The sequence below is a fragment of the Vitis vinifera genome, chromosome 12 (assembly GCF_030704535.1).
Source record: "Vitis vinifera cultivar Pinot Noir 40024 chromosome 12, ASM3070453v1".
In the NCBI taxonomy this organism is placed as follows: Eukaryota; Viridiplantae; Streptophyta; class Magnoliopsida; order Vitales; family Vitaceae; genus Vitis; species Vitis vinifera.
In genome coordinates this window covers 22,597,020-22,609,974 of record NC_081816.1, presented here as the reverse complement: position 1 = coordinate 22,609,974, position 12,955 = coordinate 22,597,020, and the positions used below count along the sequence as shown (strand labels likewise).

Sequence of the window (12,955 nt, the reverse complement as noted above, 5' to 3'; positions counted from 1 at the left end):
GAAGTTTCTCAAGTGTGGGGTATCACTTGAGGGGTTGTTCAATAGTGGGGTATCTCTTGAGAAGTGTAAAGGGTGTTTGGAGCCAAAAGTCCAAGAGGGTGAATTGGAATCATAATCCAATTGAATTGCTTGAAGCTTGGTTTAGAAGCCTTGAATTAGTGGAACTTCAAGCTTGGGATTGAAGTTAGGGGAAAGTGGATATAGGTCGAGTTGCACTGAACTACTATAAAAATCTTGTGTTTGCATTATCTATTCCCTACTCCTTTACTTTATATGCAATTGTCTTTACATTATTTTATTATATACTTGCATGTATTTGTCTTTTACATTCACATAGTTTAAATTTACAAAAAGAGACCATCACCTTATTCACACCCCCCTCCTCTCTAGGGTGATTACCATAGGTTGGATTAACCTACTTTTTATAACATAAAGTATATCAAATTGAAAAAATGTTGAACGAAATAGGGAATTGAACATTTAAATATTTAAATCAAATCGGAAATTGCATTAATCTAATTAAACAAAATGGTTCAAATGTGCTTTTAAAACAATTCAAGACTAGAAATAAATAAAAAAAATTCCAAAAATAATAAAAAACAAAATTAGTTCCTAATATCTTTTCCTTTACATCTCTAATTCTCATTATAACCAGCTTCCAAATGAACCCTCTCAATGGCTACCCATTCTCTCTTTTATATCAAGCCCTAAGTTCCCCACTCCCACACACATGAAAGCATCTTCTCTTCATGTGAAAAAGACCAAGGATGGTTTAGAGTTAGTGAGCCCTTGGTCCTAGCCCATTTTCTTGGTTTAAACATTAGAAAAAGTCATTTATGGGTTATAGTCACGTACTCCTTAAAATAAGGGGTGACAACTAGGGAGTGGGGCCTTATGGAGCCTTTGGTTGTACTTTCTTGAGTTGGAACATCGTTTGTCTTTCTCCAATTTATTCCACAAGGAAATGACCTCCAAAATATCTAAAATTTGCTCAAATTAAAGTTCATAAAGTGAAAAAGCGCACAAAATTAGTTTTAGCTCAATTATACATGTCTAAACCCTTAAATCCCTTCATTACTGGTTGAACGGTGTCAACACCAAAGAATTTTTTGCAAATTCAGTTTTTAGTTCAATTCATCATTTTTCTCACATTCGAGATGTCCTAAGAAGATGTCAAGGTCATCATTATTCATTAAATATATTTATAAATATAAAAAATTCAAAGAAAACATGAGAAAATCGAGTATACACAAGATGACATACAATTACCTAGTTGAAAGGTGTTTTTTTTGTACAAAATATGATATCAATCATGTGTTGACCTTGATATTTATATGGTTACAATTATTACAACTATAACATGTACTTTTATGATAATTATGAGTAAAATTGAAAAGGCATAACATACAACATTTAGATTTTGAGATTGAATCTCCACCATTCAATTAAAAAAAATACAATAAAAGGAACCACTAATAAATAAGTAAAAGAACTCTATAATTATAATGAAAAAGAGTTTTGTTGATACATGTAAAATGAAAAACCTATAAACTAATAAATTACTATAAGAAGATTTACATAAACATATATTACTATGAGAAGAATGTTACTTCAACACAAATCTTCTAACACTCTCAACTTAGAAGATTAATCATAATACAAATGATATTATCATAATATAAACTTTTATTATGACATTTAATATCATCTTGATAGGCCTCATTGGATAGTTATGAGATGAAGCCAATCAACAATCTTTTGAGCATGATGGAAATAATTTTTCAAAAGCATTGCATAATAAAGCATTGTTATTACTTTCACAAGTCATTACTTGTCAAAAGTGCATCGAATGACCAAATGGGTCTCTATCACCGTCATATAAAATTTAGGCATTGAAAGTGTCATAATGCATAGTAGTATGCTCGAATACTACTATGCTTGAAGTGGTTACTACACATCCTTGAGTTCATCCATCTCAATATGTACTAAAGGTACGAAAAAAATGACTTAAGTACTTAGTATGAATAACGTGACCTAGGTATTAAAATGTAAAAAATGATATGGATAGTAAGGTTCAAAAAAATCTTACCTAATTTTTAAAGTATAAAAAAGGTGACTTAAGTACTAAAGTATGAATAATGTGACATAGGTATAAAAAATGTAACTTAAGTATTAAGGTACAAAGGATGTGACCTAGTTATCAAGATACTAAAAATGTAACCTAGGTATTAGGGTATACATAATATAACTTAAGTACGAAAAATGTAACTTGGGTAATAATTTAAGAAAAATTTGACCTAGGTATTAAGGTATGAAAAGAGAGATTGAGGTATTAAGATATCGATAATGTGACTCATGTCCAAGAGATATGACATAAATTAAGGCACAAAAAAATATGATCAAAATAAAATAAAAATAAAAAATTATATTAATGTATTGAAGAATGAAAAATGTGATTAGGGTTCAAAATATGACTAAGGTATGATATGTGAAGTACTAAGATAAAAAAATAATAATTAAAGGACAAAAAATATTATCAAGATATGAGGAATATGACTAAGGCATTAAAGTATAAAAAAGAGTGACTAAAGTACAAAGATATAAAAAATACAATTAAAATATAAAAATATAATTAAAGGATAAAAAATATGAACAAGGTACTAAGAATATGCTAAGGTATTAAAGTATAAAAAAGTGTGACAAAAATATTTGGTTACAAAAAATATAGTTGATTTAGAGTACAAGAATTGTGACTTATATATAAAAAATATGATAAGAGTACAAAAAATATGATAAAAGTACAAAAAAGTGATTATATGTAACTAAGATACAAGGAAAAGCGACAATGATACTAAGATATGAAATTTGCGATCTAAGCACAAAAAATATAAATAAAATACTAAAAATATAATCAAATATAAATATCCAAAAAATGAAAGAATGTTATTTCAAGATTTTGATAAATTAACTTCTCATTTTCTTTCTTACTTGTGTTGACTCTACTAGATTTTGATAAATGTTAAATAAATATATTTAAATATTTTTATCTGAAATGATTGTTTTATTTATCAGGTTATAAAATTATATAAAAAATCTATTTTAAAATAATAATTGATCAATTAAAAAAGAGTTATTAAGTTTTTATATATTTACCCTCTCACATTCAAAACTCAATGACCCTAAACTTGTTAAACAACGAGATTTTGTCTTAAATTATAAGTTTTTTATAAAATTATAAAATGATTATTTTATTTTTTGCACTCTGATTGGAACATTACTTTGAATTTAGAACAACAAATTTTTTTTCGTTGCATTTTTTCACTTAATAAATTATGGGTAAAGTATAGTTTTTTAAAAGTTTCAAAAAAGGTAAAATGTTGAGTTCTAAAGTGGGAAAAATATAAAAAGTTTAAAAGGTTGGAAAGGTAAAATGTAATAAAGTTGCGGAAAATATTACATTTCTATAAAAGTAATTTATTTATTTTTATAAAATTAATTTGTAAAAGACATATTAATCAAAAAAGTCAAATGATAGTCAAATTAAGATTTGGATCAAATCCCAAGTATAACTAAAAGAAAAACAAATCCTTGTATATCTTTTTTTAGATTTTCAAGACTTATTTGATAAGTGTTTTATTTCTATTTTTAAAAACAAAAAAATAAGAAAATATTTTGAATAATAAAAAATTGTTTTCTATTTTTTATTTTTAAGAACAAAAAATAGGATATTTTTAAAAATATATTTTAATTATTTTTTTTGTTATTTTTATTTATTTTTAAAAATAATTATATAAACATATAAAAATATAAAAATTATTTTTAAAACATATTTAAAAATATTTCAAAATTTTTACAACAACTCCTTAATTTTTCAAGAAAACAAAGAAAAAAACAACACGAAAAGAAAACTAAAAATAAAAACCAGAAAATTTCCAAAAACCCCTCGAAACCCACCAACCTCACACCACTCAACTTAACACTTTTTCTCCATACCTTTGACCTCCAAAATCTAGCGGCCCACATTCACTCTCACAAAGGTAGGAACCAACTCCAGCCGTCGGATCCCACTCTCGCTTCCCACTTCTTGGTCTCTCCCACTTTTAATAAATACACTCATCACTCGCTCCTCTCTCCCTCTCTTCTTCTCAATCGGAAAACCGCTTCTTCCACTCAAAAGCGGTTTTCCTCGCCGACCGGCGGTTCAGTAGGTTCACTGCATTCCGAAAGTGCCGGTTCGGAGTGGCTCTTGTGGGTCATCGAAGGTCTGGTTCCCCTGCGGTTGCGATCTCTTCTTCAGTTTACTGTTTCAGCTTTTCTTTTTTAGAGTTAGGGTTTTCTTGATTCTTGTTTGGATCGGAAGTTGAGATGCTTAAAGCGATCCTTGCTGTTTTTATAGTAATTTTTTGATGTTTTTTTGCTTGAGATCCAGACGGAGCATTAAGGTTTAGGCCATTGAAAGTGTTTTTCGTTTAAATTTTCTCCTTTTGGAGGATATAATGTAATTAGTCTGTAAATTTGTTTGTTTGTTTTAGAAGCTTTAATTGAGTAGAAAACATTTTTTCGAGGTTTTGATGAATTTCATTTCCATGAGAAAAGCTTGCTCTTTTTTTCCCCCTGGAAATTTTTGTTCTTCTTTGAAAAAAACGTTTCGGTGACCGCGATTTTACCTTTTTAGAGGTTTTTTCTTTTTCTTTTTCTCTTTTTTGCCTTTGGTTCTCTGTTTGGTTACCTAGAAAACATAGTTCTACGAAATTGAAAGCTTGAAATTTTATCACATTATCTTTTCTTTGTATTTTCTCACTATTTCTGTGCTATCAAAAAAGCCAATTTATTCAAGCCCAAAACTTCAATAGTCAGACTTTTGTGAGCTGTTATTTAAAACCAAGAAACCAAAAATTTTCTCAAAATATCTCAAACCATCTCGGTTTTAAAATTTATAAAAGCAAACCAAGGTTTAACATTTTCCGAGAAATTAGTTTTTTTTCCTGGTAAGGAAAATTTTGATTGTTTTCATTTTTTTATTTCTTCCTATCGCTATCACTAGAAAAGAATCTCATACTTTCCACATATGACAGGAGCATCAGAATCTCCTTTTGAGCGCCTGTGCTAACATGCCCCGAATTACAAAAATAATATTTGTATTTTTTTCTAAAATAATTACTAAAATATGACTAAAATAATTTTTCTCCAGTGCTAACATGCGCCATTACTAAATACCTTTTTTCTCTATAATTTTTCCTTCTTGAAATTTTAGAAGAAAAAAAATCTCGTGGTTTGGTAAATTACCAAGATTGTAAAATTTATTTTATCCCCTTTTCTGAAAATATCATGTAATAATTTGGGAAGAAAAGTTGGAATTCTACATAGGCAGTTGGTTATTAATATTCTTCTGGTTTGTTTGGTTGTAGAGAAAATTGAATTTCTAAGATCGGAAATGGCTGCTGAGAAGACCTTTGAAACATGTATCCTTGCCTACAAGGTTGACGATTTTGTGCTACTCTTTGTTGAATTTGTTTGATTTTCCAGGAATAATGCGTGTATTCCTTTTTAGTACAAAGAATTTATGAGTTTGCATCAACTCACTCGAATCTGTACTGGAAAACAGTTTTTCTTTAAATAAAGCTATATAATTGCCTGTGAATATGTCTTGAGTTTTAAGAAATTTGGGTTTGAATCAATTTATTCAAATTTCTTGCATAAACACTTTTGTTTGGACTAGTGTATTTCAACACTATGGTTGTGTTTTTGAGTTTAAAGAAATTTCGGGTTTGCAACATGTTTTTTGGTTTGGACCAGAAAGCTGATGAGACTGTGATGGTGGTCAGGTTTTATGGGGTTTGCTTAGTTTTTTCAAACTTACAGAGGAAACCATTTTTATTGCCTTCCTTTTGTATCGCTGTCTTTGATTTGATAGATCAGTGGTTTATGGGGGTTGGTTAGTTTTTTCAAACTTACAGAGGAAACCATTTTTATTGCCTTCCTTTTGTATCACTGTCTTTGAATTGATATGATCAGTGGTCCTTTGATATTTGAAACCATTTTATTCGTGGATTGTAAATTACTGTAAGTTTGTGTTGCTGGGAATCTAATGGGTTTTGTTCTCCCATGTGCATATGTTGAATTAATTTGATTCATCTGCACAGGTGAAACTAATTTGATTCCTTGTGTTTACGTCCAAGCAACAGTGAGTTGTTGAAATTGATGGTACTGAATATTCTTTTTGGATTTAACATCTTTGATTGGCCACAATGAGTTGGTGATAAATTGATGGAGGATCATCATGTTGTTGGTGTGCTTGTAGTTTTTCCTGGTAATTCTGGCAGAAAAGTTTCCTGTGCTGTCACATGAAAACTGTGCAATGCAACAGAAGAATTTGTCTGTATCTTGGTTTATACTTTGCATGAATGAACATGGAAACTGTTCAGTGTAACAGAAGAATTTGTCTGTATACTTATTTGCTTTTTACATTACAGTGAATTATTGAAATTGATGGTTCTGAATATTATTTTCAGATTTGTCATCTTTGTTGGCCATACTGCCATAGGTGGTGCATTGATTTTACCGCCCTAACTGATATATGATAATCATTTGCATGGTTTGCATGTAGTTTTTCATGGTAATTTGGTCAGAAGAGTTTATGATGTTGATCTGCACAGAACCTGTTTAATTTAGCAGATTAGTTTGTTTGTATCTTTGTTTTAATTTACAGAAAAAGCTCATTGTTTTGTTTTGTTGAGAAAGTAGGAGTCTCTTGTGTAAAGTTTTGTAGCAGACCATTGTGCAGTGTTGTTTCTTTAACCATATGATCCAGCTGAGCAGGTGACTATGGGATTGAAGTCAGATACCTTTACCAAGTTGACCAAGCAAGATGTGGTACGTGTCCTAGAGACTTTCATGCTTGTCTGGAACTAATTTTCTTTGAACATTGTTAAAACAAACATCTTTGTGTTGTGAACCTTAAAACCATTGATCTTTTTCTGTATTTTATAAGGTAAGGCTTGGTTTTTCTTCTTCCTGATCATTATTTTGCATGCAAGGACTTGTGGTTTGGAGCTCTTAGTATTATAGAATAGTTTAGAAAAACATACAGATAATGCCAGGATTATGAACACCTCCCCATCATTCAGAACCAGGATTATGGAATATTGTTTGGTTTTTTAACTAGCAGATGTGAAATAGTAATTAACATAATAGATAATGCCATATGCTGTATGCATGTGATATAGGTGGGATATTTATAGAAAAAATGAGGTGGAAAAGGAAGTTATTTGTGGGGTCCATTGGTATTCCCTCCTTGCATGATAATAGTGTAGACGTACATGTATTAATAAGCACTCTTTAATAAAACCTGGAGATTTATGCTTCTTATGTTGAATGCATGTTAATTATTTATCTAAAATCATTCATTGGAGCTTAACATTCTCTGGCTTTACATGTATTAGGCCTACGAAAGAACGAACGCCCTTCAATATGTTGGCTATGGTGATTTCCTTTAATGTGTGATTGGGAATGGTTTTACTTTTAATATGGAATTATTGTTATCACACTTAAACCTTTTGCGATATTATTTTTAATGATTCTCCTTATGTTCATTTGGATAATGTTTTAATGTTTTCTGACAGGTTTCCGGAAAAGATGGAATACCATCTGATTCAACGTCTTCCCTGACCTCTTCTGGGGATGCTACTGCTAGTGTCAAAGGTGAGACTGATCAAGAGTCAGTTGCAGAGCAAGGTGTTTACTATCCACCTACTAGCTGTTACAATTATTACTACCCAGGTTAGATGTTGGATCGGTTCTTTGTCCTTGAGCATGATCTCCATTAATATTGTCAAAGATGGCTAAGTATAAACTCATAAACTAGGTCACAAATGAATCTTCAACACCAAGGTGTTCCTGTTCTCCTATTTTCAATCTTGAGAAGAATTCCTTTCTTGTTTCTCCTTTTCTCTCTCTCTCTCTCTCTCTCTCTCTCTCTCTCTCTCTCTCTCTCACACACACACACACACACTTTTCAATGTTGGAAAATTCATAAAATGATAAACTGGTAGAATGTAGAACCTCATGCAATGCTATACTATGATGTAGAATGTGCAACAGGGCAAACTGTTTGTAGATCAACCAGGATGTTACTACATATCACGATCAGTTTCAGATGATAAATTGCCTATCAATGACAATCTGTCTTGTGTCTTGGTCAATTGAGAATGTTTCACACACAATAGGGGGACACTATGGAGATTATGTTCTCACTTAAATGACATTCAGCGTTCAAAAGTTTCCTGGTCAGTAAACACTTTATGCAGATTGTATACAAAAGACATACGAAACTAAATAATTCTGAAATCCTACTAAAACTATAATTATTTGTTGTGATTCTAAATTTTTAATATCCACAGATTTCAAATTATGACTGAAAAAGAAACCATGCAGTATATTTCTGAATCTTCTAATGCTCAAAAAGTTAAGTATTGCTTATGTTTTTGTTCATATTGCAGGATATAATGGGGCCCTGAATCAATCAGATGATCATGGCTACTATAATGCAGATGGTTCTTATACAGTATGTTTCTCCCCATGAACTTTATGTTTAATTAGCTTCTAAAAATTTAATTTGGAACTTTTGTTCATGAAGCTTATATTCTCTCTAAATTAAATGTAAAATTGACATTGATAACCGAATCCAGTGATTTTTTGGTCTTCACTCTGATGGCTATTCCAGGGTGTACAATCAGACAATGGAATGGTTTATTATCTGCCTGGCTATAATCCGTATGCTAGTGGGACTCTTATGGGTGTTGATGGGCAATGCGTTAGTCAACCTCCTTACTTTTCATCAGGATATCTTCAGCAGCCTGTTCCTTATGGGACAGAAGCTGTACCGTGTTATTCATGGGATTCGACTTATGTTGGAGATGCTGCAAATGGAACCAATGCTAATTTTGGGAATATAAAATCTGGTTCACGTCCTACTGCTTCAGCAAAGGCAAACAACTTTCCCTCCATGAAAGCAAATGGCACTGTTGCTAATAAATATTCTTTACCTTTTGATTCCAAGTCGCATCAATCTGCTGCTCCATCTAACTTCTCAAAGTCTATCTTCCAAAGTCAACCTCTCAAGCCATTGAACAAGGTACATTGAAGCAATCTTCATTAGAAGATTCATAATGGTTTGGCTATGATATTTATTACTAAATGGTTGATGTTATGTTCAACTTATTCTATAAAGGAATGATGTCACATAAATTTCAATGATTTTCTTGAGCACAAATTTGATGACTTCTACCATTTGTACTCAAAGATTGTTATGAGTCATCAAATATTGTGCAGAATTAATGATATGTGACAGTTCTGTTTGAATTGATCTTCGAAGTTAATCATATAGTTGAATCAGCATTCTTTCTGGTTTTAAATGTTTTAATCATGTGGTTGTTTAATGTTACAGGCATCTCATTTAGGTTCTGATTTCCCAGCAGGCTTTGCGAAAGGGTTCAATCCAGTCAGCAAGTTCTCATCATTTACCAACCAAAAGCAAGGATTTTTCCCACATAATGGTGTGATGAACTATAGACCAAACAGTCGGGCATGGAATGGAAATGAAAAATATAAGTTGAGAGAGAAATCCAACAGAAATGGACATTTTGAATCCTCAACCGAACTAACTTGTGGTCCTAGGGCTCGCAACAGAAACGCTCCTTTGAACTCAGCGACTGAAAAGGAAGAGCTGGGCCTCATGGTACGAAGAGATCAATATAATCTACAAGATTTCCAGACTGAGTATGAAAATGCGAAGTTCTATGTTATCAAGTCTTTTAGTGAAGATGATATTCATAAATGCATAAAGTATGATGTTTGGGCAAGCACTCCAAATGGAAATAAGAAACTGGATGCAGCATTCCATGATGCAGAGGCGAAGGCTAATGAAACAGGCACAAAATTTCCGATCTTCCTCTTCTTCTCTGTAAGTGTTAACATTAATTTTAGGTAAAAAAGAGCAAACAATATTTATACCTGTGGAGTTTTGAAAAATTAAATCTTCAGTTCTGTTTGACAATTTCAAAAACATTTCAAAAAATTTGGTTTTTGAGAACAGATTTTTAAAGGAGTATTTTGTTGCTTTTAGGAATAAAATTTTATTTGAGAACTCGATTTTGGAAACAGTTTTCTTCGTGTATTCTTTGTAAAGGCATTTTGCTCTTATGCAAAACATAATGTTACCATCCTATTCTTTTTGTTTTTCAGTTCTTTGTCAAAACACTCTACAAGACACCTGAAAGCATCTCAAGTTTCTTGTTAAAGCCCATCATATTTTCATTTGAAATTTTAAAAAAAAGCTGTTTTTCATCTAAAATTTACTCGTTTCTATTCTAAAGAACAGAAAACTGTTTTAAAAAATAGTTGCCAATAGGCTTTTGAAGATTGGAATACAGGAATTCCATCATTAATGTTCTAACCATTTTCTGAATTTGATTGATATGCATTGTTTAGAAGGATATTTCATTTTCTTGTTGATCAACTTCTTGTATGTCTATAATTTTCCAATAATCTGATAAGAATTTCCTTAATGATTCTCCTTTCTATTGCAATTTCAGGTAAATGGAAGTGGACAGTTTGTTGGTGTAGCTGAGATGGTGGGGCAGGTTGATTTCAATAAAGACATGGACTTTTGGCAGCTTGATAAGTGGAATGGGTTTTTCCCAGTAAAGTGGCATATCGTAAAAGACATCCCTAACAGTCAGTTGCGGCACATAACTCTTGAAAGTAATGAAAACCGGTCCGTAACCTATACAAGGGACACTCAGGAGGTATTTCCTTTACTTCTCTACTTTCAGGATTAAATTTATGCATCATCTCAAATTGTGTTTTCAATAGTTTGGTTGTTGACTGTTAAAAGCAATATGTTTCCTGAAAATTTCCCCTTGCTAATGTTTTTTACTTTTCAGCTGAATGGAAAAATTGAAGTAAATTGCATCATCCAAAACCACCTTAAAAGTAAAACACCATGCTTAAAATGAACTCACCAGTTTGGTTCCTTGATTGAATTTCAAATTTTGAGTTGAGAATAAAATTTTCCATGACCGTTTGTTTTTTTTTTTCATGAGACTCATTTTCTTGGAGAATTTCAGTTGTTTTTTCCCATAAACGAATACAATCTCTTACCACAAGGTTGGTAGGTCGAAAATCAAAATTTCCCTGTCTCCCTTAGGTTGCTTGATAGTTGTGTAACTAATGGAGGTTTTTGCTTTCTCAAATAGTTCTTTTTTCTTAGGGTATGTTTGGTTCTAGGAAAATACTAGGGAAAGAAAAAAAATGCTAAAGAACATTTTTTTCCAATGTTCGGATGATTGGAAAATGGGGTGGAAAGAGAATAGGAGGGAAAGTAGTAAAGAAAATGTCAATATTTTCCATGGTATTTTCCTCAAAAATAGGTGAGAAAAGTTTGGGGAGAACTCATTCCTGAACAATTTTGTTTCCATCAAAATTTTTATGGACAACCAAATAAAAATAAAGAATTTTTAAATTTTACCCATCTTTTTTTTCCCTCTGTTTTTGTTTTTTTTTTCCTGGCAATCAAACATGATCTTGGTGTTAGGTTACTAAGTAACCAAACAATGGTGTTTCTGCTTGAAGAATTACAATGATTTAATGGCTTGGGCAATATGGAGATCAGTTTGATTATCACTCTGGGATCATTGCTACCATTAATATAATACCATTTGCAGATTGGACTCAAGCAAGGAGTAGAAATGCTGAAAATTTTCAAGAATTACTCAGCAAGAACATCAATGTTCGACGACTTCAACTTCTACGAAAACCGCGAGAAGTCCCTTCATGCCAGAAGGAGCAGTAAGCCTCCACCTCCTTCACAGATGGAAATATACGGGAGTGGGGATGATCTCCCAGTAAGTTCTCTCTCACACAGACGATAGAACCCGGACATACTCTATTATTTGTGATTTATCTCCCTGTAATGTAACCCTTCTTAACTAATGTTGAACAGAAGCATTTACACGGAGAGGAAAGAAAAACCGAAGAACCTGCAAGAACCAGCAGAAGCCATGACCCCAAATCTCTCATCAATCTCACCAAAAACCTCTCCCTCAGCACCCCCCACCCGCCGAAGAACAGTTCTGGGTTGAACCCGACAGAGAACCCAAGCTCGAACTCGAACTCAATTCCATCGGTCTCCGGTTAGACTGCTTCACGTTTATTACTGCTATCACAGTTACCACGCTTCCTTTCTGGTCTGATTCCGTAGTTCACTTCATTAGGGGGGTAGGTTTATTTTGTTTGATTTGATCAGGCTTTGTCATTAGATGGTCAGTGTTGAGTTGGAAGGAATTCATTCTTGCTTTCCTTTGATCTGATTTTTGGGATTCCTGTTGCGCTTTGGACGCTGAGTGTTGTCATTTTGATCACAAGAGAAGATCATTATTCTTCATGTTCTTGTTTGCTCAGGTGTGAAAATCACCGCCTATTTTAGAGCCTGTTTGGCAAACGGTGTTCTTTTTTGGTTATTTAGAATGTTTTGACAACTCTGGACAAAAAATGATTTTTTTTTTTTTTTGAGTTTTTAAGCGGCAATTAAATAAATAAAGAATATTTTGAAATCTGAATTTGGATAAAAATTAATATAAAATATTATTTACAATTTTGAAAATAAGTGGTTTTTAAATATTTAGATTATTTTTGGTTCTAAAAAATTTAAGGAAAAATATGGGAAAGAAGATGGATAAGAAAGAAAAAAAATAGATTTAAATTTAATATATTATTATAATTATTTTTTTATAGATAAAATAATTAAAACATATTAATTTTAATTATATTTATTTTTTTATAATAAAATTACATATAAGAAAAATCATTTTTTAATCTTTTTTATCTTAAAATTTTAAAAATAATATTTTTTTTAATGATAATATTTTTTTTCATAAATATGTGCATGATTATGATA

General features: G+C 31.5%; 1 protein-coding gene across 1 annotated transcript; it reads left to right on the top strand.

Annotated features, from left to right (window-relative positions):
* The first annotated feature begins 3,960 nt into the window (after positions 1 to 3,960).
* On the top strand, positions 3,961 to 12,442 carry LOC100249242 (YTH domain-containing protein ECT1). Its single transcript, XM_002262882.4, has 10 exons — positions 3,961 to 4,262; positions 5,409 to 5,462; positions 6,812 to 6,873; positions 7,623 to 7,779; positions 8,499 to 8,563; positions 8,723 to 9,133; positions 9,446 to 9,961; positions 10,593 to 10,805; positions 11,724 to 11,903; positions 12,002 to 12,442. The coding sequence occupies exons 2-10, from the start codon at positions 5,435 to 5,437 to the stop codon at positions 12,194 to 12,196; spliced, it is 1,827 nt and encodes a 608-aa protein (XP_002262918.1). The 5' UTR covers positions 3,961 to 4,262; positions 5,409 to 5,434; the 3' UTR covers positions 12,197 to 12,442.
* Positions 12,443 to 12,955: the final 513 nt, after the last annotated feature.

Bases quoted from the DNA above. Each gene is read 5' to 3' on its own strand.
- LOC100249242 (XM_002262882.4), top strand. From the start codon at position 5,435: ATGGCTGCTGAGAAGACCTTTGAAACAT. The intron at 6,874-7,622 runs GTACGTGTCCTA...GTTTTCTGACAG, and splicing joins AGTTGACCAAGCAAGATGTG to GTTTCCGGAAAAGATGGAAT. The intron at 9,134-9,445 runs GTACATTGAAGC...TTAATGTTACAG, and splicing joins CTCTCAAGCCATTGAACAAG to GCATCTCATTTAGGTTCTGA.